The sequence below is a fragment of the Kogia breviceps genome, chromosome 7 (assembly GCF_026419965.1).
Source record: "Kogia breviceps isolate mKogBre1 chromosome 7, mKogBre1 haplotype 1, whole genome shotgun sequence".
NCBI classification, from domain to species: domain Eukaryota; kingdom Metazoa; phylum Chordata; class Mammalia; order Artiodactyla; family Physeteridae; genus Kogia; species Kogia breviceps.
In genome coordinates this window covers 76874929-76901224 of record NC_081316.1, presented here as the reverse complement: position 1 = coordinate 76901224, position 26296 = coordinate 76874929, and the positions used below count along the sequence as shown (strand labels likewise).

At 39.5% G+C, this 26296-nt stretch overlaps 1 protein-coding gene across 4 annotated transcripts in view; it reads right to left on the bottom strand.

Annotated features, from left to right (window-relative positions):
- DENND5A (DENN domain containing 5A) overlaps nt 1-26296 on the bottom strand; it is a 112715-nt gene that overhangs the window by 32596 nt on the left and 53823 nt on the right. For 3 of the 4 annotated variants that reach the window (XM_059069146.2, XM_067038650.1, XM_067038647.1), the window contains 4 exons: nt 23635-23822; nt 12958-13275; nt 11543-11758; nt 10816-11050 (listed from right to left, as the gene is read on the bottom strand). In XM_059069146.2, coding sequence (XP_058925129.1) covers nt 10816-11050; nt 11543-11758; nt 12958-13275; nt 23635-23822 — 957 coding nt within the window. The remainder of the gene's footprint in view (nt 1-10815; nt 11051-11542; nt 11759-12957; nt 13276-23634; nt 23823-26296) is intronic. The other variant, XM_067038649.1, reaches the window with a different exon arrangement.

Below are 26296 nucleotides of genomic sequence, written 5' to 3'. Positions count from 1 at the left end.
TGTTGTTGCTTCAGTTGGGAGAGGCTCCTCACCAAATAGTCTTTAATATGGGAATGGCAGTGCTTTGTGGGGCACAGTGAAAAATGAGATCGACTTTCTTCTTGAACTCTTATCAGTCTGTTCCTGATTTTAGTGAATATGAAAAGCTTGCGCTCTTTTGTCCTTCTGCTAAATCAGTTGTATTTTTTAAAAAATCATTATTGATGACCAAATCTCTGAGCTCAGTTTTACCCACTGATTGTTTTACATCACTTATCTATTATCTATCAAATGCCTTAGCTTTCCCCGAAGAAGCGTGAGGCACTTCCTTAGAGTGTACTCAAAATGTTTGAGACGATGAAGTTTTGGTCATCGATTTTTATTTATTTGCATTACTAGTTAAAAAAAAAAAACAAAACGATTTCCAGGTCATGCTTAGCCAGGAGCAAGGTGGTAAGCTGCTCCAAAGTTCTACTAGTGAGCACACAGGATGCCTTGCTAAAACCTAGTTGATATATATCGGCTCCTGCTCACTTCCTACTCATTCTTCTTCATTTTCTGGAAAGCTTTTTGTTATTTATTACTCCTTTATGAATCAAGCTGGGATTTGCTTAAATGGTGGGCTGAGTTTTTAGTGCATAAAACTGTTTAACTCCTGTGAAAACTCATTTGAAATCAGTCATTCCAGGAGGATATTACTCATATGATTTTAAAATTGATGTTCCTGCTTTGTCTTTAAGTGTCTGAAACCATCATACCATTTGTAAATAGTAATGTGTTAAATCTCAATCTATTGTATTGGCTTTGCTGATGTATTTTTTACTCATTTTAAAAATAAAACAAGTCTAGAAATTGCGTTCTGAAGAAAAGCTAAACTTTGAGCACAAGCTTCTCTTCCAAGGTATGCTCTCTGACCTAGAATAAGAGTTTTGAGTAATGAAAGTCAATCTTCTGGGTATTTCAGGTTCTAGGAGAGCTTTTTATCAAAGTGTTAAAATGACACTTTCATGCTGTTACCATTCAAGAAAGGTTGCCAGGTGGAAGGCAGACTTGGCTAGTGTGGAAAACCAGCCTCTGCACGCTTGAAGGTTCTTTGGGCTTGATCTTGAAAGCAAAGTTCATTCACATCAGCTCCTTGTAGAATGCAGACGTGTGAGTGGTAAATGAGGTGTTTTGACATTCATGCTGAACAAAGACTAGACCACTGTTCCTTTTCTTTTTGTTCCACTTCCCCATTCTCCTTCTACTGAAGAGAATCTACTTAACATTCTGGTTTAGTATTTGGAGCAAGGTGCTATTTATGATTCCTATTGTATTTCTTTTTAAAATGATATTTCTATATTAAATTTTATTACTAGCATGGACCTGTGCGGGGGTGGGGTATACTTCAGCTTGTGGTCCATTGAGGTCTCTGGGTTGTCTCTCTGATACCCACAAGGGAATCATACCCTGAGCATACCCTTGCTGAAGTTTATCCTGTTCCTTTCTACATGTGAAATTGTGTTGAAGATTTTAACTTACTATTTGAGAAGGAAGTACCTTGTTTTTGACTGGTTTTGTGTGTGTTTTGTTTTGACCTAGATTACCAGAGACTGATGACTGTGGCGGAGACAATTACAGCTCTCATGTTTCCTTTCCAGTGGCAGCATGTCTATGTTCCTATTCTCCCAGCCTCTCTCCTACATTTCTTAGATGCTCCTGTGCCATACCTGATGGGCTTGCATTCCAATGGCCTGGATGACCGGTCAAAACTGGAGCTGCCTCAAGAGGTAAGAAAAACTGTGGAGCTTGGGTGCTGGTGCCTGTGGCCCTCATACAGGATTTGGGAGAGAAGGGCTTTGGGATGAGCCCAGGGTAGTATCACCAAGTTTATTTTCTTTTATTTTGGGGAACACAAACAACTTTCCAGGAAAAAAGTAAAAAAACAATGAACATTTAGCTCAATTTATATAATTCCAGAAACACTTGTTTCCTTTATCACCTGACATACTTTTATAATAATCTCTGTTTATACTATTGTGAACTGCCTTTTTCAAACATGATATTTTACATATTTTTAAGAAAATCTTTTTATCATGTAAAAGTTTAAACGTACACAGAAGAGTAGCATATTGAATCTGTGTTTTCAATACTTTAACAGTTATCATACATTTAAATTGTACTTTACTTCTGTACTTTCTACCCCCTATTTTTTAAAGAAATTCCACATAATTTTATAACTGCTTTAGGATCCAGACATGTACTAATAAATCAGTGGTTTTGTTTTATAGGCCACAGTTGCTCTGTAAAAGTTGACCTGATCATAGTGATTCTTGTAGTACTGAATGTAGCTCTGAAAACTTTCCTTCCTCAAGATAAGGAAGGCCTTGAGAGAACGCTTCTCCTCCCTTGCTGTGAGGATGGCCTGCTCCTCTTTCCTATTGTTTCAAATACTAAAATAATTCATTAAAAAATATATTTATTTACTACTTCATTCTAAAATAGATTTAAAGCATCATTAGAAATAAGATTGTTTGGGTTTCTATTTTCCTAGAATTACCAAGAGAACTGGTCTACCTCTTTTGGTCATTTTGTGGCTTGTATGAAACTAGCTGGGAGAAGGCCTTTCCTACTCTGAATTTCGTAGTCGGTAGAAAGGCCTGGGAAGAAGACTTTGGACTATGCACACGCTGGTATCAACATGACTCTGTCTCATCCTTCCACCAATGATATTTTGGGGGCAGATTTTTATGTATAGCTGAGGAATATGAGTAAGAGAACCTCCAAAGAAGAGACCGTTCTCATGGAATTGGATCTAAGCAGCATTCACATTGTTGTGCATGTCTGGGCAGCCATCTTGCTGAACATGCCTGATAATTAGATCATACCCGTAATGTTTAAGTTATAGTCAATTGCATCTCTTTTTCTCTCTCCTTTTGTTTTATTTTTATTTATTTATTTATTTGGTTGTGTCGGATCTCAGTTGCGGCATGTGGGCTCAGTAGTTGCAGCACGTGGTCTGTCTACTTGTGGCGCATGGGCTCTGGAGCGTGTGCGCTCAGTAGTTGTAGCACGCGGGCTTAGTTGCCTCACAGCATGTGGGATCTTAGTTCCCTGACCAGGGATCAAACCCGTATCCCTTGCACTGGAAGTTGGATTCTTTTTCTCTTTTTAAAATTTATTTATTTTATTTATTTATTTTTGGCTGCATTGGGTCCTCGTTGCTCCACACGGGCTCCCCCCAGCTGCGGCAAGCGGAGGCCACCCCTCGCCACGGTACGCAGGTTTCCCATTGCGGTGGCTTCTCCTGTTGCGGAGCACGGGCTCAGATGCGCGGGCCTCAGTAGTTGTGGCTTGCGGGCTCTAGAGCACAGGCTCGGTAGTTGTGGTGCATGGGCTTATTTGTTCTGTGGCATGTGGGATCTTCCCGGACCCAGGCTGGAACCCATGTCTCCTGCATTGGCATGTTGATTCTTAACCACTGCGCCACCAGGGAAGCCCTGGAAGGTGGATTCTTAACCACTGGACCACCGTGGAAGTCCCTCACCTTTGGTTTTAGAATTAGAATGTCTTCCTTGTATTTTTTTCCATTTCTACCTCCTTTGCTCCTTTGAATCTATAGAGCTTTGTGCTGTTTGGGGTGGGACAAGATTAATTAAGGAAGAAAAGATCTAAATAATGTCAACTAAAAAAAATTCAGGAGGCTGCAAAAAGAACAGAGTTTATTTGGGGACTTAAGAATTGAAATCTGGGAGACAGATTCAGTTAACCCTGAAAGAGTACTCCGAGGAAGAGAAAGAGTCAGGAGCTTATAAAGACAAAAACTACGAGGTTGTTAAAAGTTGCCCTGGTGAGAGTTGTGATCGACTCTGATGCGAGTCAAAATATTTGTCCTTAAGAAATCACAGGTTATTTTAGGGTAGGGGTCTTGTAAGTATATAGACTGTCACGAATTGTTTTAGGGTAAGGGTCTGATTAGTATCTTGAGTTTCTGGCAGGTGTTCTGGTGTTCTGTTCTTCATCAGGTCAAAAGGTCAGCTTCCATCCAGGCTCAGTCATGCAAACATCATACTTCCTTAATGGCTTCCCAGCTCCATTTTAGAGATCTCTCTTAGAAATACTGACTCCATTTTGACTTTCCTTTCACAATGATGGAGAAAACCATTGAGTTTTGGGGTATTAGGTTTTTATATGTATTTGTCTACTGATAAATATGCATAAAGAGGAGATATCAAAGACTAGAGAGTGGGGAGCTTTTTGTTGTCGCTTTAAATGACTGCATATTTAATACTGACACCTCTTTCTGGTAAACCTAATTATCATTTTGTAAAAGTCAAAATAAGAATAACAGTAAAAATGTTCATTGCAGCTCTACTGACAATAGTCTGGACATGGAAGCAACCTAAGTGTCCATTGACAGATGAATGGATAAAGAAGATGTGGCACATATATACAATGGCATATTACTCAGCCATAAAAAGAAACGAAATTGAGTTATTTGTAGTGAGGTGGATGGACCTAGAGTCTGTCATACAGAGTGAAGTAAGTCAGAAAAACAAACACTGTATGCTAACACATATATATGGAATCTAAAAAAAAATGTTCTGATGAACCTAGGGGCAGGACAGGAATAAAGACACAGATGTAGAGAATGGACTTGCGGACACAGGGAGAGGGAAGGGTAAGCTGGGACAAAGTGAGAGAGTAGCATGGACATATATACACTACCAAATGTAAAACAGATAGCTAGTGGGAAGCAGCCACATAGCACAGGGAGATCAGCTCGGTGCTTTGTGATCCCCTAGAGGGGTGGGATAGGGAGGGTGGGACAGAGGGAGACGCAAGAGGGAAGAGATATGGGGATATATGTATATGTATAACTGATTCCCTTTGTTATAAAGCAGAAACTAACACACCATTGTAAAGCAATTATACTCCAATACAGATGTTTAAAAAAAAAAAGATTATTTTGATAATAATAACGGTACAGAATTAAACATATGTCAGAGAACATTAAAGGAATTCCAGAATTTCTAAGGAAAATAAGGAAATAAAGTATTTTGAGCTGAATAAAAATGAAAACACAAAATACCAAAATTTGTGGAATGTCATTAAAATATTACTTGAAAGATTTACAGCCTATCTTAGGCCGTGAATATTACAAACAACTCAATGCCAAGAAGTTTGACAATAGATGAAAGACAAACTGTCAAAGCTCACTCAAGAAAACAGATAACCTGAATAGCTCTATATCTATTATTTTTAACTGAATCTGTAGTCTAAAACCTTCTTACAAAGAAAACTCCAGGCCAAGATGGCTCCACTGATGAATTCTCCTAAACATTTAAAGAAGAAATAGTATCCCTTACACAAGGTCTTCCAGAAAACTGAAAGGAGTATTTCCCAACTTATTCTATGAGGCCAGCATTATCCTGACACCAAATCAGACCAAGACATTACATGAAAACTATGAACCAAATCCCTCATGAACACAGATGCAAAAATTCTAAACAAATTTTTAGTAAAGCGAATCCAATAATAAACAAAAGGATAATACATCATGACTAAAGAGAGTTTATCTCAGGACTGCAAGACTGGTTTACACATTCAAAAATCAATGAATAAAAAAAAAAATCAATGAATATAATTCACCATTTTGACAAACTAAAGCTAAAAACCATATAATTACCTCAATAGATGCAAAAAAGCATTTGGCAAACTACAACCACCACTTCTGATAAAAACTCTCAGCAAGCTACTAACAGAAACCAACATTCTCAACTGATACAAAAATATCCATGAAAAACCATAGTGATGGGCTTCCGTGGTGGCACAGTGGCTAAAAATCCACCTGCCAATGCAGGGGACACGGGTTTGAGCCCTGCTCCAGGAAGATTCCACTTGCCGCGGAGCAACTAAGCCTTTGCACCACAACTACTGAGCCTGCGCCCTAGAGCCCGCAAGCCACAACTACTGAAGCCCGCTCGCCTAGAGCCCGTGCTCCACTACAAGAGAAGCCACCGCAATGAGAAACCCGCGCACCTCAACAAAGAGTAGCCCCCACTCGCCGCAACTAGAGAAAGCCCGCGCACAGCAACGAAGACCCAACTCAGCCAAAAATTAATTAATTAATTAAAAGAAAAAACCATAGTAATAACACCATACTTAATGGTGAATGCTTTCCGCTTAAGATCAGAAATAAGACAAGCATGCCATATTCTATTCGACATTGCACTAGAGGTTCTAGCCAGTGCAATAAGGCAATAAGGCAAGAAAAAGAGAAGATATCAAGACTGGAAAGGAAAAAGTAAAACTATCATTATTTGCAGGCAATAAGACTGTCTACATAAAAAGTCTGAAGGAATAAACAAAAAGCTACTAGTTTAGGAGGGTTGTAGGAAACAGATCAATACACAAAACTATTATATTTCTATATATTAGCAATGAACAATCAGAAATTGCAATTTTAAAATACCATTTACAATAGCACTAAACAGATGAAATACTTACGAATAAATCTGACAAAAGATATGTAAAACCTGTTCACTGAAAACTATATAACACTGCTGAGAGAAATTAAAAACCTGAATAGATGGAGAGATATGCCATGTTCATATATCAGAAGACTCAATAATGTTAAAATGTCAATTCTCCCTAAATTGGTCTATAGATTCAAGGCAATCCAAATGAAAATTTCAGAAGGTTATTTGTAGATTGGCAAGCTGATTCTAAATATATATGAAATAAAAAGGACCTACAATAGCCAAAACAACTTTGAAAATAAGAACAAAGTTGAAAGACTAACACTACCTGACTTCAAGATTTAATATAAAGCTACAGTAATCAAGACAGTGTGGTATTGGTATAAATGTAGACTAACACATCAATGAAACAGAACAAAGAATCCAGAAACAGACTCACACATATACAGATCACTTATATTTTGACAAAGGTGAAAAGACAATTTATCAGAGAGAGGATAATCTTTTCAACATATGATTCTGGAACAACTGGATATCCATCCAGAAAAAATAAACCTGGACCCTTAGCTTACACCATTTACCAAAATCAACTTGAAATAGATCATAGACTTAAATGTAAAGCCTAAGACTAAATACTTCTAGAAGGATATGTATAGAAAAAAAAAAAACTATGTTACCTTGGTTAGGCAAAAAAAAATTTTCTTAAATACAACACTAAAAGCATAATGCATTAAAAAAACTGATAAGTAGACTTCATCAAAATTAAGAACTGTTCTTTGAAGGACACCATTAAGAGAGCAAAAAGATAAGCCACAGAACGGGGAAATATCTGCAAATCATATATCTGATAAAGGACCTGTATCCAGAATATATAAAGAACTTCCAAAACTCAGTAATAACAAAACAACACAATTAAAAAATGGGCAAAAGATTTAAACAGGCACTTCACCATAGAAGACCTGTGGATGGCAAATAAGCAGATGAAAAAATGTTCAACATTACTAGTCATCAAGCACATGCAAATCAAAACCACAATGAGATACCACTACATACCTATTTGATGGCTAAAACTGAAAAGACTGAGCATACTAAATGTTAACAACAATTTGTAAGAACTATAACTCTCATACACTGCTAGTGGGAATGTAAAATACACAACTACTTTGAAAGACAACTTGGCAATTTCTTTAAAAAGTCAACATACGAATATCATATGGTACAGTCATTCTACTCCTAGGTATTTATGCAAGGGAAAAGAAAACATATGTCTATACAAAAACTTACATACAAATGTTCATAGCTCTAATGCCCACCAACAGGTAAACAAACAAATTGTAGTAATATCCATACAGTGGAATACTACTCAGCAATAAAAGGAACATGAATGAATCTCAATATAATTATGCTGAGTAAAAGAAGACAGACTAAAATAAAGAATGCATTCTGGGGCTTCCCTGGTGGCGCAGCATTAAGAATCTGCCTGCCAATGCAGGGGACACGGGTTCGAGCCCTGGTCCGGGAAGATCCCACATGCCGCGAAGTAACTACTAAGCCTGTGCTCTAGAGCCTGTGAGCCACAACTACTGAGCCTGCGCACCACAACTACTGAAGCCCACATGCCTAAAGCCCGTGCTCCACAACATGAGAAGCCACAGCAATGAGAAGCCCGTGCACCGCAACAAAGAGTAGGCCCCCTCGCCGCAACTAAAGAAAGCCCGTGCGCAGCAATGAAGACCCAACACAGCCAAAAAAAGAAAAAGAAAAAAAGAATACATACTGCATGATTCCATTTATATAAAAACCTAGACAATTCAAACTCTATAGTAACAGAAATCATATCAGTGGTTGCCTGGAGACTGGGAGAGAGAACGTAGAGAGGACAGGATGGAGGTATTACAAAAGGGCATGAGAAAACCTTTGAGGATAATGGGTATGTTCCCAATGTCAGTGAATATAACATGTAACAAAACTTTAAATGTGTGCAGTTTACTGTATGTCAATAATATCTCAAACATTTTACAGAGTAAGAACCAAAAAAGCTGGTAATTCTCCTGGTATTGTCTAGATACATATAAAAACATCTCACCTTTGGGCCTTGCTGAGTGTCCTAGGTCAAGTGGCCTTCTCTCTCTGGGCCTACCTTACTTTCTCCCACCCTTACTCTCCTTCATCAGAACTTATTTAGTCTCTCAAAAAGTGCTAGGCACTATTCTAGGTCCCCAGATACAATGGTGGGCCAAAGGAAAATCTTTACCTGTAAAATTAGTGAATGAGTAGAGTTAATTGCCATCAAGATCCATTCTAAATGTAAATTTTAAAGAATCTCCAGAAAGACTCCTTTAGTTATATTTTTACCATTTTCCAATCAGACTGATTCAAGAAGCTAAGGTGTCCATGAGGAATGGCGTGAGGTAGCTGAACTACTCCTCTAGGCTAGAAATCTGAAGCCAGTGGCAAGAACTCTGAACTAGCATATTTGGAGTACATATCTCAGGGAAATACCTAAGGGCTATACCAAGGACATGATTCCTGGGAACAGAGAATGTAGTTGCCTGGAGGGTCTCTGTGATACCCATTTTTCTGAAATGAGTCATAGAAAGGAGGGTTAGTTAACCCTCCTTCCATATCCCAAACTCCACATTCTAATGGGACCACAAGAATTCATGTCCTGGCCATAAATGAGACCAGAGTAACTCATATCAGTATTTGGTGTTCAACAACTGGATTACAGATGGGCTGAGAACTGACTGCCTCAACCCTTTGGGCAGAAGGGCAAGGCTTCAAGTGACTAGAGTGTCTCATTTTACAGTCTCCAGCTATAAGCAGATTCCTCCCTTTATTCCCACAAGCAATACATAAATATTGTCATTTTTCAAGTGTAACACAACATGAAAAGATTGGGAAGTCCTGATTTAAAGTGATGGTTTAGGAGATGTTTCTCTAAACCCACAATCTTGTAAAAAAAAGTCTCCATCAAGCTCTCCCAGGACCAACGCCTTAGGCAGGGTTCAGGACCTGAAACTTGATGTGTATGCTCCAGGAGGCAAGGAGGACTGTGTTAGAGTATTCCACTTGCATGGGCAACACGTCCTCAAGTCTTGGCCAAGAGGACTGTCACCTTAATGAAAGGCTTGGAGCAAGAGCTGAAAGATCAAGTCAGAAGGCTATCGAGCATAACGCTGAGGAAACCAGGATTTTGTCCAAACTGTCACCACTTGTATCTTCAAAACCTAAAAAAATGCCTGGCACATTCATTCATTCAGTAAATACTTGGTGAGCACTTCCCATACACTGGGCATGTAGTGGGTATTTATATTTGGCAAATGAATAAACAAAATATACAAAAAGGCTACAACAAGGACACTGAATATCACACAAGGAAGAGAACACACTACCTAATCTGACACCTCAAGCTGAGACTATTCTCTGGAGAAACTGACTTAGACGGGGCCTCTATGAACAAAAAGGTGTATTCCATAATGCAAGTAGCAAACAACTTTTAACATCTATATGTTCTAGACACAATGTTAGAGGACTGGGGGTAAGACAATGATTAAATACAGTCTCTGCTCTTAAATTGCTCCCTGATAATGATGGCTCAAAACAATAGAGATTATAAAGGGGAGGCAAGAACAAAGCACAACAGGAGCTTAGCGGAGGATCAACTCAGCCTGAGAACATCAGAGAAGGCTTCACAGAGGAGGAGACACATCAGCTGGATTTCTATAAGCTGCTTACCCATAACTCACTCACCCCTTCTTTCTTGCTAATAGAATCTCAATACAGTTCAGGGTAACATTACACCCAGGTCAATACTCGCTTTCACAGCCTCCCTTGCACTTAAGCGTGGTCATGGTTCTGGCCTATGAGACAACAGAATTTGTTGGGAATTTCTGGGAAAGCTTTTGCTTTCTGATGTAAGAGGGAAAATACAGCTGGCATCAACTTTCCCCTTTGCCCTGAATGTGAACATAAAAGGCCTCTTGTAACAAAGAGGCAACAAGTATGAATATAAAAGTCAACATGCTAAGGAAAGCTGAGTGAAATAAGACTCTCATTTCCTGATTACACTGTTGAACAGCTGAGCAGCCAACAATTCTGCACTTCTTGATAATTTAAGAAAAATAACCCCCATTTATCTCATGCACTGCTGATTAGATTCTCTAGTACTTACAGCAGGACCCATTCCTAACTGACACAGTGTTAAAGGATGAGAAGAAGTCTGCCAGGCAAAAAAGACAGGGGAAAGCATTTCAGGCAATGGGAACAACTTACGCAAAAACAGACAGGGAAAGAAGCTGGCATGTTTAGGAACAGGGACATGTTAGTGACATAATCCAAAAGGCTAGAAAGTACAACAACAAGGAGGCCTCACTTGCTTCATCCACAGTGGTACACTTCTGGTACATGGATGTGCGCAGAGTAGGTGTCCGAACATTCAACAGCCTGATCTTGTCTACTCGGGAATCAAACACCCGGAGCACAGGATCTTTATCATCATCGTCATGACACATGATTTTGTTGTCAATGAAGGAAGCAAACATCTGGGTCTCCAAGAATCTTGAGAGGAAAGGCAGGTAGGGCTCAGGCTGATCTGACAGAAAAGATGCCTGGTGGGACCAAAAGGAAAAAGTCATCAACAGGGAAGAGGGCATATCAGCCTTAATCAACCAAGGCTACATACCCAAGGGATTCAGTGGGTTAACTCTTCTCTGAAGCTCCTAGGTCTTTATAAATTGCAAACAGTAAAACCTCTCCATCCTTTTAAAAAATTCATATAATTTCAGATCCTGAAACTTTGACACACTGGCCCGTTTAACTTACTCAGGTAACCTACTGTGGCAACCAAGGTTCCCAGGATCCTGATGTTCAACCTGTACATCTTTGCCTAAGAGAGCTCTTTGATTGAAGGTAAACCACCTGACAGCAATAACCAGCACTCTGCTCTAAAGCAAGCAGACCTTATATTTTATCAACATCAGAAGGACTATGAACTTGTTTCCAGCACATATTATGAAAGAAAAACTCATCTTCAGTCACATCTTTAAGAGAGTCTGGCATGTTCTCATTTCTTACCGCCCCCACAGTGGGATTATACTCACTTTGTCAAAGTTCTGCATCTGCTCCCTGTTGGTAAACCAGGACTCCTTATCCTGGCTGGGCTGAATGACAAACACCTCATAATCTGCAAACATCTGAGTGAAACGATTTGCAAAAACTTCCCGGATCTGAATGTTTAGCTGGTAAATCCTGAGTTCTTCTTCATCACACTGAACTTTGAGATCCTTATTGCTGCTGGGGTCTTCACGTACTTCCAGCTACAAAAACAAAACAGTTTGAGAACATGCAAGCTTTTCCTTTCATCCCAAAGAAATGCAACTCATCTTCCCCCCCGCCTCCACCAATGGTCATTTACTTTTGCAGCAAATGGAGAAAATAAACAAAAGAGAAAAAAATGGGAAGAAAAGAAAAAGAAAGGAATTCTGACATGGAGAAGAGATAAATGAGGGTGTTCCACTTGCAGGTACCCAGCAACCCAAACAAAGTGGAGAGGAACTCATTACAGGCAGAGAGAGATTCAGCAATAGAGGAAAAGACACCAGTTATCTCAAGGGTCAGGGAAAGGAAGGAGTCTGGGAAGTCAGCGAGAAAATGATAATGCAAAGCAACAAGGTCAGACTCTGGTTTTCCCTTCATCTCTTTGATTTTTCTCCCCCATATCACTTTCCCTATCTTTCTCCCTAAAAATGTTTCCTTACTGGTTTTCTTAACTTTTTAAATCTCTCTAAATATTTCTCTGCTCTTCTTTAACTGGCCATGGTTTTTCTTTTTTTAATATCTGCTCTACTAACTAAACAAACCAGGAAAATCAGGAAAATGAAATGTTTCACACTTCACTAAAAAACAGCCCAACGAAATGATTACATTACCCCATTTTGTTTATACGTAATTTAAGAAAGTAATTTAATAGTGAGAATGGGGAGGGTGAAGAGATGGGTGAACAACTACAGAAAGAGGACAGTCTCATCAAAGTCAGGAAATGGAAAGTTAAGTACATCCCTGGGAAGAGCAGAGGACTAGAATCCAAGAGGACCAGGTTCTAGCCACAAGTCAGCCACATAGAAGCATTTAATCTTAGGTAAAACACTCAGGATCTCTAAGTCAACAATTCCTGCTCTATGTGCTTTCGGATGCTGTGAAATTCACAAGGCAATGGATCTGAAAGAAGTCTGAACACAACGATTGCCACCAACATCCCTCCAAGTCTCTCTGCAGTAGTGTTTACAGAGAATGACAGCAGCTTCTCCTTGATGTTGAAGCGAGAAACTACCTAGATTTAGATTCAAGTAGCATTTATGCTAGGATAATGTTTGCCAGAGCTAAATCCAGAGTCTCCCACACAGAGCATCCTTTCAGTACTCACAGATATGCCTTGCCCTGAACTGGCTGGCTTCTCATTACACACTTTATTTCACCAGGATATCACCTTAGCACAGACCCATATACAGCATCATACCTTCTCCAGGCTCACCCCAGTCCTCTTGACCAAGGCCTGCAGGCGGGCGATGGTTTCGTTCTCCTTGAGGAACTCGTAAGAATGTAAAGGGGAGCCTGCGATGTTTCCATTCCTCTTGTCAGAGACGAGCTCAGAGGCCCGGAGCCTCTTCAGCTTGGAGGCACTCTCACTACAGTGAAGGTTCCCTTCAGGGGGAATGCCAAATGCCATGAGAATCTCAGAGACTTCCTGGACAAACTCCAATTTGTTGGGAAACTGAGGCAAGTCCTCCGGCAGCTCAATGAAGTGGTTGTCAATGTCCACAAAGCAGAGGTTAGCCTGGCAGTCAAAACATGATGAGGAGTGTGAACAACTCCAAAGTATTAAGGAAGAAGCTTTAGAGGGGATAATGAACAAGAAAGGAAAGAGCAAACGTCTACAATGGGCAAAACTTAAGTATGGTTAAAGAAGATGGGGTGGAAGGAATAGACCTGAGTTCCAGTCTTCCCCTGATGCTTTCTAGTTGTGGGATCTTGGGAAAGTTTACATAACTCTGTTTCCTCGGCTATAAAATGGTGATAAAAACAACTTATCTTAGAGAGTGATAAGGATTACATAACGACATAGATGTTTATCATCTAGCACAAAATTCTCATATATAGTAAGTGCTCATAGAATATTTGTTGAGTTCACAAATTCTTACAAGAGTGAAAAGAATGCTAGGAGTGTGTCAGAAAGTCTAGGTTCCAGACCTGAATCTGTCACTATCTCCCTATATGACCCTGAGCATACCAGTATCCCTTTCTGAGCCTCATTTCTGATTTGTAAGATTTGATGGCTGGTCTTGATTTCTGTGCTTCCTTCTGGCTTTAAGATTGCTTCTGAGAGGATGTAGAGAGACAGTACTTTCATACACTGCTGCGGAGGCAGGTAATCTGGATTAACAAAAAATAACCTGGCAATATCTATCTTTATTTTATAGACATAACTGACACAGAGAGGTTAAGTAACTTGTCCAAAGTCACACAGCTAGTAAGTAGTAGAGCTGGGATTTGAACTCAGCTGGCCTGACTTCAGTCATACCCTCAAGCTCTTAACCATACATTCTTCTCCTTAGAGGTCTTAACACATTTCTTGTTCAATTTAACTTAAATATTTTATAGTTCTCATCCCTGTTGGAATTTTCTTGCAGTGCAGCTATTAATTAGAAAAGCTTTTTATTTTTGTATATTTATTTTATAACCATGAACCTGTTCTAGCCAAGACAACTGTCATTTCCTTCACTGCAGAGCATTATTAAATGCTTAAGTGTTTGTTATAGCAAGGATAATAATATTACCTATGTCATAAGTTTGTTTTGAGGATTATGAGACAATGTCAAGGATTTAGGACAGTGTTAGTATACAATAAATGTCAATTAACATTGTATTATCACTGTGGAATATAAAACTCCAATAAATGCACACACACAATATATATATACTGTATTACTAAATAGGAAAATCCCATAATGAAAAGATGCTAATAATCCCAACATTTATTTGTAAATTTAATGTAAATTTTTTTTAAATCCCAGAAAGATTTTTATTTTTTTCAAGGGAGTATATGATGAATTGATTCTGAATCTTACCTAAAAAAATAAAAGAAAAAAATAGCCAAGAAAATTCTGAGGGGAGACTTGCCTTGCTGGGTTCTAGTACAAATATAAAACAATGGGACTTCCCTGGTAGTCCAGTGGCTAAGACTCTGCGCTCCCAATGTAGGGGGCCCAGGTTCAATCCCTGGTTAGGGAACTAGATCCTGCATGCCGCAACTAAGAGTTCGCATGCTGCAACTTAAAATCCCACATGCTGCAACTGAAGATCCCCCATGCCTCAACGAAGATCCTGTGTACCACAACTAAGACCTGGTGCAGCCAAATAGATAAATAAATATCTAAAAATAAATAAAGTGTTTTTTAAAAAAAAACAAATATAAAACAATAATCTATTGGAAAAGAACAGTCTTGAACAGACCCATTTATTGTGGATGAATTATTCAATAAATGTTTGGGGGACAAATGACTGTACATTTAGAAATGTTAAAGTATAATACCATACTCAAAAATAAATTTGAGATAGACTGAAGAGTTAAATATAAAAAATAAAGCCACTTTATGTTTTAAAAAAGAATCTCTACCTTTTAGAGATACATACTAAATATATGATGACATAATAAGGCTGTGTGAGATTTGCTTCAAAATAATCCAGTAGGGTAAACGGGAAAAGAGAGGAAGATATAGAAAGAAGAGTGGCCATGAGTTGATGATTACTGTGTAATGATGGATGCTAGTCTCTTTACTCTTACATGTGTTCAACATTTTCTGTAACAAAAAGTGAAAAAATAAATACCCCCACAAAAGTATTAAAAGAAAATATAAAAGATTACTATTATGCCTTAGAGTTGGACTTTCTAAACTTTATACAAGGCTAAAAAACATAAAGGTAAATACTGCCATAAAAATAATTAAAGATAATCTGGGAAACAATAATTGTCATACATAACATGTAAAAGGTTAACATCCAAAGAAATTATTGAGATAAAGATAATTTACCCAGCTGAAAAATGGAAACAAGTTATAAAAGGCAAACACAGAAGAAGTTTCGGTTAATTAACTTCAAATATATAAAAAGATGTTCAATTTCACTAATAAACCAAGAAATGCAAACAAAATATTTTTTACCTCCTGGGTTAGCAAAGATTTAAAAGTTTTATAATGTCCAATGCTGGCAAAGTTACTAGGAAACAAACAACTCATATACTGTTATTGGGAATGTGAACTGACAACTTTCTGGGAACAATCTTAAAGAACTTTTTTTTTTTTAACCAGTCCAACCCAAGAACTAGAAATTACCAATATTTTTATCTACTTATGTACTCCTCCCCAATCCCAACCCCCAACCTACACAGTCCCACCCTTGTAATCACTATCCTGAATTCTGTTTATCTTTTTGCCTTTTGTTTTTTAATTTATCACATATGTATAGTACATGCCTTTAAATTTTTGCTTGTTTTTAAATTTTATAAAAGGATTATTGTTCTTCACACAGTCTTGTGGTACTATTTTTATTCACTGAACATTAAGTTACTAAGATTCAGCCATTTTGCTGTATGTAGCTACCCATTATTCATTTTCACTCTTGTATAATAATACACTATGTGGATATACTACAATTCATTCATCAATTTCCCATCAAAAGGCATGTGACGTGCTTCCTGTTTATTGTTTTTACATTGTTATACATGTTTTCTTGGACACGTGTGCAAGATCTTCTCTTGGGTATATCCTAGGAGTGGAACTGCTATGTTGTGAGGTATGCAAATGTTCAATTTTATAAGGCCTAGCTGTGTTCCAAAGTGGTTATAACAATTTACATTTTTACCAACAATCTAAAGTGATCCTACTGATCCAAATATTTCCAAAACTTGGTATCATCAGATTTCTTAATATTACCACTTTAGTGGGTACATCTATTTACACTTCCCTGATTGCTAGTGAAGAAATGTGTATTTTTTTGTGCAATCCCTCTCCATGTCTTTAGCCCATTTTTCTACTGGGATGCTTATCTTCCTACTGATTTGTAGGAGTTCTTTATAACCTCCTGATGCTAACTCTTCATAGGCTATATGTGTCCTACACATATCTTCTCCTAGTTTTTATTTTTTCATTTTAAGATGTCTTTTTCTTAATTAAAAAAATCAAAGTTATCAATCTTTTATTTTATGGAAAGTGCTTTCTTCTTGTTTACAAAGTCCCTACCTACCCAGAGGTCAAAAAGGTATTTATTAATATTTTCTTCGAGAAGATTTAAATTTTTCTTTTTAACATTTAACTGCTTAATCCGTCTCAAGTTGATTTTGTTATGGCATTGGGTAGGAATCCTTCTTTAGTTTTTTTCCCTATGGACAAGCAATTTTTCCAGCTCTGTTATTAAAAAGTTCTTGGCATAGTATGTTTATTATATATTAAAATACTGTTCCACCGATCCTGCTGTTTATCCCTGTACCAGCATGTCTTGTATTCTCAGAGGCAGGGGGACCATATAGTAAATCCAGATTAATATAACTATTCCACAAACTCTCAATCTATTAAAACTGCATGTTTTAACATGTCCATGTATGCATTCATTCAATACACATTTGCCAAGTGCATAAATTACTCCATTTACAAATCTGTAACTAATAAAGAGAACTTTCCCATATCCAAGATTCAAAAATTAGAAGAATCACTTTAAATTTCACCTTCTAGAGTTCCTCCACTAGATAACAACTTTAAACCCATCCTTGTTAAAGAGACAATAAATGTTTAACACCTAAAAATAACACCTATTTTTTGTTTATTCCTCTAAGATCTTAAAATTACAAGTGCCTTCAGGTCAAGCAGTTAAAAAATATAGTAAAGACAGAATTAAATCATCTAGTCATGAAGCTCACCTGCCTCATAAGCCTGTCCAAACAGCTCACAGAAGAAAAGCACTGTGACCCACCAGAAGCACACAGTGCAATCATTTATCCTCTTGGTCCTCCTCTCTTTAGAGGAAAAAACCAGTTTGTCCAATAGGAAACATAAAGGCAGCTAAATACAACTATAACCACTCGACAATGCTTGGCTGGCTTTTCTCCCACTGCTATTGACCAAACACAGAATGTCTGTAAAGAACTTTATAAACACCAAATGCTGTATCCACATATTGTAGATACTCCTAGACAGAGGTGGCCAGAGGAAAGAAAGCAGCTCAGGCACACTTCAGAGATTAAGATAGGAGCCTCTGAGACACTACTAGCCATTCTTTGCAGAGTTGGGCTGAAGCAGGTAGGGATAAGAAGGCAAAATGAAAAGGGGGCCATTCAATTACTAGACTCATACAACAGCCTCATGCTTTCTCTTCTCAGTACTCACAGGGCTCTGGCAAACAGAAGTAACTTGCAAACCTACCTCAAACCCCTCATGCTCCCCCTTCCTCACCTGAAAAGAGGCCAACTCCTGCAAAACAGCTTGGGGGACAAGAAGCAACCTGGAAGGGGCACTGAACCCAAGTGGTAAGTCTTCCTCAGTTAACCTCCTGTCTCGCTGGGAGAGGCCATGGGAAGACTTAGCTACTCTGGGGTAGTGATCACATGGATATCCCAAACCACAAAAAGTTTCCCATATCCCTTCCTGCAAAAAGGTCACAATGGCCCTTCCCAGCCCTGAGTTCCTACCACCAAATCACAGACAGCCTCACTTGCTGGTCTATCTTCCTGTTACTCACTGAAGGGAAGCTCAACAGATAACTGGGGAAAAGCTATTGAAAAAGTATCCTGAGAAAGGAGAAAAAAAAAAGTAGGAAAGAAAGAGAGGCCCAAGATAGAAAGAAGTAACACCCCCCTTCGCCTGACATAGCTGTGGAAGAACCGCCTCCTTCCTGTGCTCAGACAATGAAACCCAAAAGAGAAGCATAAGACAAAGAATGCCTCACAAAGGCAGCTTAGCACTCTTACTTGCTCAGGGCCAGCTGAGCTCATGTGTTGGTGTAAAAAGAAACAAAGGGCTTTTCACAGACTTTTGATGCCCAAAGATAGGGCAGCAACTGATGAATTCTGACTTGGGGGATTAGAGAATGTACACTCTCCACGTCTCTGGACAAAGTCCCTTTTATAAGTCTAATGTGCCCCCACCCCACTACCTTGATGGTGTCCATCTGCAAAGGCCCAAGTGCATTTCCCAGCCTCAATGCTTCCTTCTAGCAGTGTAAAGATACCACAGGGGGGCTTCCCTGGTGGCGCAGTGGTTGAGAGTCCGCCTGCCGATGCAGGGGATACGGGTTTGTGCCCCAGTCCGGCAAGATCCCACATGCCGCGGAGCGGCTGGGCCCGTGAGCCATGGCTGCTGAGCCTGCACGTCCGGAGACGTGCTCCGCAACGGGAGAGGCCACAACAGTGAGAGGCCTGCATACTGCAAAAAAAACCCCCAAAAACCAAAAAAACAAAAACAAAAACAAACAAAAAAAAGATACCACAGGATGGCCACCAAAATGTTGAAAGTAGTTATCTCTGGGTGGTAAAATCTGAGGTAATTTTTACTTTATACTTTTGCGCATTGTTAGAATTTTTAACTATAAATGTGTCATTTCTGAGACATCCCAAAGCTGTCTTTCAGAGATATTATCACGCTCCATTCATTATGTGCACCTTTCATGGTGCTTTACTCCTTGAGAAAGCCAGTCTTTTCTCACCAGCCTAAAGTTTTCCATGGGGACTGCACAGACTCAGATATCCCAGAGGTTATCTGCTAAAAATCAAGTTAGAAAATATCCAGCTACGTAATTGTCTGCACAAATACGTGAACTTCAGAGGAACAGGTTGGATGAAGTGGGACTCTGAAACCCTAGAACTGCTTATGAAATATACACAGGTATTCTACAATCCCACTGTCACCACTCCTTCTCAAGTAGACCACAAGGAGAAGCAGAGTACAAAAGATGCAGCAAAAGTGGAGAATCCGATATCCCAAAACAGAGTGAAATTTTGGGTTTCTCAAACAACCCACAGTTTCTCAGTCCTGTTAAGAAAACTGCTGTTCTCCCAGCAGCCTCTTCACACACCCACATACATGAAGCACACACAAAATGATGCTGAGAGAGCCTACAGGAAATAAAACTTGCCCCAAGTATACAGCAAGCTGATGCCAAAGATGAAAATAAAACAGAAATCTGGCTTCTTGCCTAGTGACCTATTTATCAGATTATGCATGCCACTTCGGCTTTCTACTTTCAATCATTTTTTCCTGTTATTCTTTTTTTTTACATCTTTATTGGAGTATAATTGCTTTACAATGGTGTGTTAGTTTCTGCTTTATAACACAGTGAATCAGCTATACATATACATATATCCCCATGTCTCCTCGCTCTTGCATCTCCCTCCCACCTTCCCTATCCCACCCCTCTAAGCTGATCTTCCTGTGCTATGTGGCTGCTTCCCCCTAGCTATCTATTTTACATTTGGTAGTATATATATGTCGATGCCACACTCTCACTTTGTCCCAGCTTACCCTTCCCCCTCCATGTCCTCAAGTCCATTCTCTATGTCTGTGTCTTTATTCCCATCTTTCCCCTAGGTTCTTCATGACATTTTTTTGGTTTGTTTTTTAGATTCCATATATATGTGTTAGCATATGGTATTTGTTTTTCTCTTTCTGACTTACTTCACTCTGTATGACAGACTCTAGGTCCATCCACCTCACTACAAATAACTCAATTTCGTTTCTTTTCATGGCTGAGTAATATTCCATTGTATATATGTGCCACATCTTCTTTATCCATTCATCTGTCAATGGACACTTGGGTTGCTTCCATGTCCAGACTATTGTCAATAGAGCTGCAATGAACATTTTTACTGTTATTCTTATTTTGACTTTTACAAAATGATAATTAGGTTTACCAGAAAGAGGTGTCAATATTAAATATGCAATCAATTAAAGCGACAACAAAAAGCTCCCCACTCTCCAATCTTTGATATCTCCTCTTTATGCATATTTCTCAGTAGACAAATACATATAAAAACCCAATACCCCAAAACTCAAAGGTTTTCTCCATCATTGTGAAAGGAAAGTCACAATGGAGTCAGTATTTCTAAGAGAGATCTCTAAAATGGAGCTGGGAAGCCATTAAGGAAGTATGATGTTTGCATGACTCAGCCTGGATGGAAGCTGACCTTTTGACCTGATGAAGAACAGAACACCAGAACACCTGCCAGAAACTCAAGATACTAATCAGACCCTTACCCTAAAACAATTCGTGACAGTCTATATACTTACAAGACCCCTACCCTAAAATAACCTGTGATTTCTTAAGGACAAATATTTTGACTCACATCAGAGTCGATCACAACTCTCACCAGGGCAACTTTTTAATTAATTAATTTATTTTTGCTGTGTTGCATCTTCGTTCCTGTGCGAGGGCTTTCTCTAGTTGTGGCAAGCAGGGGCCACTCTTCGTCGCAGAGCACAGGCCTCTCACTATCATGGCCTCTCTTGTTGAGGAGCACAGGCTCCGGACGCGCTGGCTCAGTAGTTGTGGCTCACAGGCCTAGCTGCTCCGTGGCATGTGGGATCCTCTCAGCCCAGGGCTCGAACCCGTGTCCCCTGCATTAGCAGGCAGATTCTCAACCACTGCGCCACCAGGGAAGCCCCACTAGGGCAACTTTTAACAACCTCGTAGTTTTTTTTTTGGCGGTACGCTGGCCTCTCACTGTTGTGGCCTCTCCCGTTGCGGAGCACAGGCTCCGGACGCGCAGGCCCAGCGGCCGTGGCTCACGGGCCGCGGCATGTGGGATCTTCCCGGACCGGGGCACGAACCCGTATCCCCTGCATCAGGAGGCGGGCTCTCAACCACTGCGCCACCACGGAAGCCCCAACCTCGTAGTTTTTGTCTTTATAAGCCCCTGACTCTTTCTCTTCCTCGGAATACTCTTTCAGGGTTAACCGAATCTGTGTCTCCCAGACTTCAATTCTTAAGTCCCCAAATAAACTCTGCTCTTTTTGCAGCCTCCTGCATTTTTTTTAGTTAACATTATTTAGATCTTTTCTTCCTTAATTAATCTTGTCCCACCCAAAACAGCACAAAGCTCTATAGATTCAAAGGAGCAAAGGAGGTAAAAAAAATACAAGGAAGACATTCTGATTCTAAAACCAAAGGCAAGGGACTTCCACGGTGATCCAGGGGTTAAGAATCCACCTTCCGGGACTTCCCTGGTGGTGCAGTGGTTAAGAATCCACCTGCCAATGCAGGGGACATGGGTTCAAGCTCTGGTCTGGGAAGATCCCACATGCCGCAGAGCAACTAAGCCCATGCACCACAACTACCAAGCCTGTGCTCTAGAGACCGCAAGCCACAACTACTGAGGCCCACGCATCTAAAGCCCGTGCTCCGCAACAGGAGAAGCCACCGCAATGGGAAGACCACGTACCGTGGCAAGGGGTAGCCCCCGCTTGCCACAGCTGAGGGGAGCCGGTGCACAGCAACGGGACCCAATGTAGCCAAAAATAAATAAATTAAATAAATAAATTTTAAAAAGAGAAAAAGAATCCAACTTCCAGTGCAAGGGATACGGGTTTGATCCCGGGTCAGGGAACTAAGATCCCACATGCTGTGAGGCAACTAAGCCCGCGTGCTACAACTACTGAGCGCACACGCTCCAGAGCCCATGCGCCACAAGTAGACAGACCACGTGCTGCAACTACTGAGCCCACATGCCGCAACTGAGATCCGACACAACCAAATAAATAAATAAATAAAAATAAAACAAAAGGAGAGAGAAAAAGAGATGCAATTGACTATAACTTAAACATTACGGGTATGATCTAATTATCAGGCATGTTCAGCAAGATGGCTGCCCAGACATGCCCAACAATGTGAATGCTGCTTAGATCCAATTCCATGAGAACGGTCTCTTCTTTGGAGGTCCTCTTACTCATATTCCTCAGCTATACATAAAAATCTTCCCCCAAAATATCATTGGTGGGGGCTTCCCTGGTGGCGCAGTGGTTGAGAATCCGCCTGCCGATGCAGGGGATACGGGTTCGTGCCCCGGTCCGGGAAGATCCCACATGCCGCGGAGCGGCTGGGCCCGTGAGCCATGGCTGCTGAGCCTGTGCGTCCGGAGCCTGTGCTCTGCAACGGGAGAGGCCACAACAGTGAGAGGCCCGCGTACCACAAAAAAAAAAAAAAAAAAAAAAAAAATCATTGGTGGAAGGATGAGACAGAGTCATGTTGATACCAGCGTGTGCATAGTCCAAAGTCTTCTTCCCAGGCCTTTCTACCGACTACGAAATTCAGAGTAGGAAAGTCCTTCCCCCAGCTAGTTTCATACAAGCCACAAAATGACCAAAAGAGGTAGACCAGTTCTCTTGGTAATTCTAGGAAAATAGAAACCCAAACAATCTTATTTCTAATGATGCTTTAAATCTATTTTAGAATGAAGTAGTAAATAAATATATTTTTTAATGAATTATTTTAGTATTTGAAACAATAGGAAAGAGGAGCAGGCCATCCTCACAGCAAGGGAGGAGAAGCGTTCTCTCAAGGCCTTCCTTATCTTGAGGAAGGAAAGTTTTCAGAGCTACATTCAGTACTACAAGAATCACTATGATCAGGTCAACTTTTACAGAGCAACTGTGGCCTATAAAACAAAACCACTGATTTATTAGTACATGTCTGGATCCTAAAGCAGTTATAAAATTATGTGGAATTTCTTTAAAAAATAGGGGGTAGAAAGTACAGAAGTAAAGTACAATTTAAATGTATGATAACTGTTAAAGTATTGAAAACACAGATTCAATATGCTACTCTTCTGTGTACGTTTAAACTTTTACATGATAAAAAGATTTTCTTAAAAATATGTAAAATATCATGTTTGAAAAAGGCAGTTCACAATAGTATAAACAGAGATTATTATAAAAGTATGTCAGGTGATAAAGGAAACAAGTGTTTCTGGAATTATATAAATTGAGCTAAATGTTCATTGTTTTTTTACTTTTTTCCTGGAAAGTTGTTTGTGTTCCCCAAAATAAAAGAAAATAAACTTGGTGATACTACCCTGGGCTCATCCCAAAGCCCTTCTCTCCCAAATCCTGTATGAGGGCCACAGGCACCAGCACCCAAGCTCCACAGTTTTTCTTACCTCTTGAGGCAGCTCCAGTTTTGACCGGTCATCCAGGCCATTGGAATGCAAGCCCATCAGGTATGGCACAGGAGCATCTAAGAAATGTAGGAGAGAGGCTGGGAGAATAGGAACATAGACATGCTGCCACTGGAAAGGAAACATGAGAGCTGTAATTGTCTCCGCCACAGTCATCAGTCTCTGGTAATCTAGGTCAAAACAAAACACACACAAAACCAGTCAAAAACAAGGTACTTCCTTCTCAAATAGTAAGTTAAAATCTTCAACACAATTTCACATGTAGAAAGGAACAGGATAAACTTCAGCAAGGGTATGCTCAGGGTATGATTCCCTTGTGGGTATCAGAGAGACAACCCAGAGACCTCAATGGACCACAAGCTGAAGTATACCCCACCCCCGCACAGGTCCATGCTAGTAATAAAATTTAATATAGAAATATCATTTTAAAAAGAAATACAATAGGAATCATAAATAGCACCTTGCTCCAAATACTAAACCAGAATGTTAAGTAGATTCTCTTCAGTAGAAGGAGAATGGGGAAGTGGAACAAAAAGAAAAGGAACAGTGGTCTAGTCTTTGTTCAGCATGAATGTCAAAACACCTCATTTACCACTCACACGTCTGCATTCTACAAGGAGCTGATGTGAATGAACTTTGCTTTCAAGATCAAGCCCAAAGAACCTTCAAGCGTGCAGAGGCTGGTTTTCCACACTAGCCAAGTCTGCCTTCCACCTGGCAACCTTTCTTGAATGGTAACAGCATGAAAGTGTCATTTTAACACTTTGATAAAAAGCTCTCCTAGAACCTGAAATACCCAGAAGATTGACTTTCATTACTCAAAACTCTTATTCTAGGTCAGAGAGCATACCTTGGAAGAGAAGCTTGTGCTCAAAGTTTAGCTTTTCTTCAGAACGCAATTTCTAGACTTGTTTTATTTTTAAAATGAGTAAAAAATACATCAGCAAAGCCAATACAATAGATTGAGATTTAACACATTACTATTTACAAATGGTATGATGGTTTCAGACACTTAAAGACAAAGCAGGAACATCAATTTTAAAATCATATGAGTAATATCCTCCTGGAATGACTGATTTCAAATGAGTTTTCACAGGAGTTAAACAGTTTTATGCACTAAAAACTCAGCCCACCATTTAAGCAAATCCCAGCTTGATTCATAAAGGAGTAATAAATAACAAAAAGCTTTCCAGAAAATGAAGAAGAATGAGTAGGAAGTGAGCAGGAGCCGATATATATCAACTAGGTTTTAGCAAGGCATCCTGTGTGCTCACTAGTAGAACTTTGGAGCAGCTTACCACCTTGCTCCTGGCTAAGCATGACCTGGAAATCGTTTTGTTTTTTTTTTTTAACTAGTAATGCAAATAAATAAAAATCGATGACCAAAACTTCATCGTCTCAAACATTTTGAGTACACTCTAAGGAAGTGCCTCACGCTTCTTCGGGGAAAGCTAAGGCATTTGATAGATAATAGATAAGTGATGTAAAACAATCAGTGGGTAAAACTGAGCTCAGAGATTTGGTCATCAATAATGATTTTTTAAAAAATACAACTGATTTAGCAGAAGGACAAAAGAGCGCAAGCTTTTCATATTCACTAAAATCAGGAACAGACTGATAAGAGTTCAAGAAGAAAGTCGATCTCATTTTTCACTGTGCCCCACAAAGCACTGCCATTCCCATATTAAAGACTATTTGGTGAGGACCCTCTCCCAACTGAAGCAACAACAAAAATATTTCCCAAATTAAAAAAAAAAAAAAACTCTTTCAAGGATTAAATAGATAATCTATATAGCCTTTCAGAAAAAGTATTTACTCCAACGTGAGAGTAAGCAACAACTGAGGAACAAAATTTAGGCCACTGCAAGTTCTATCTTCAGCCTCTTCTGAGATATCTCTGTTCCATGGGGCACCTGTACAACTTTGCTTGTTATCTTTCTGTTGAAATCTTCCTGCTCTATGATTATTCTAACAATTATTATTAAGAAGAATTCTAATGATTCTCTAGGTGAGGCCTCAGTTTTTGTATCTTTCATCTTTCTTTTCTAGATATGAATGCCTGTAAATAATCTACTAAGAGCAATAATCTTGAGAATCTCAGATATGATAAGAATATACTTTAAAATTCAAACTTAAGATGATCAAAAGAATGTAAAGGTATGGGAGAAAACCTCCAAGAGATATTTAAAGCTGAAGGTCCAGTCTTACTGTGTCCCAACACTGGCTCTTAAACACACATTTTGAATAAATATTACACTGAATAATTTCTCCCCCCGTTTCAGTGTACACACACATATAGACACACACCATTTCTGGGTTTTTTTTAAAAAGGCAGGAAGGAGCAAGGCCTTTTCAATCATGTGAAAACCAAAAAGCTGCTTCCTTTATCGAAAGTCAGTAAAGCAGGTGCTACTCCTTTACGTAGCTGGCATTCCTGACAGGTCTGCTCAGAGACAAGAACATCTCATAGGGGTCCAACAGACACTCTGAGTAAAGAAGTCCCTGAAATGCCTTCCTCATGAGTCTTCCTGGACACTGGACTACTCCTTATAGTGTACCTAGTTACAGTGTCAGGGAACATCTATCTACTCTCTAATCATGAAACAGGGCATGCTAAAGTCTGAAGGAAGGGGCTTCCTCTGCT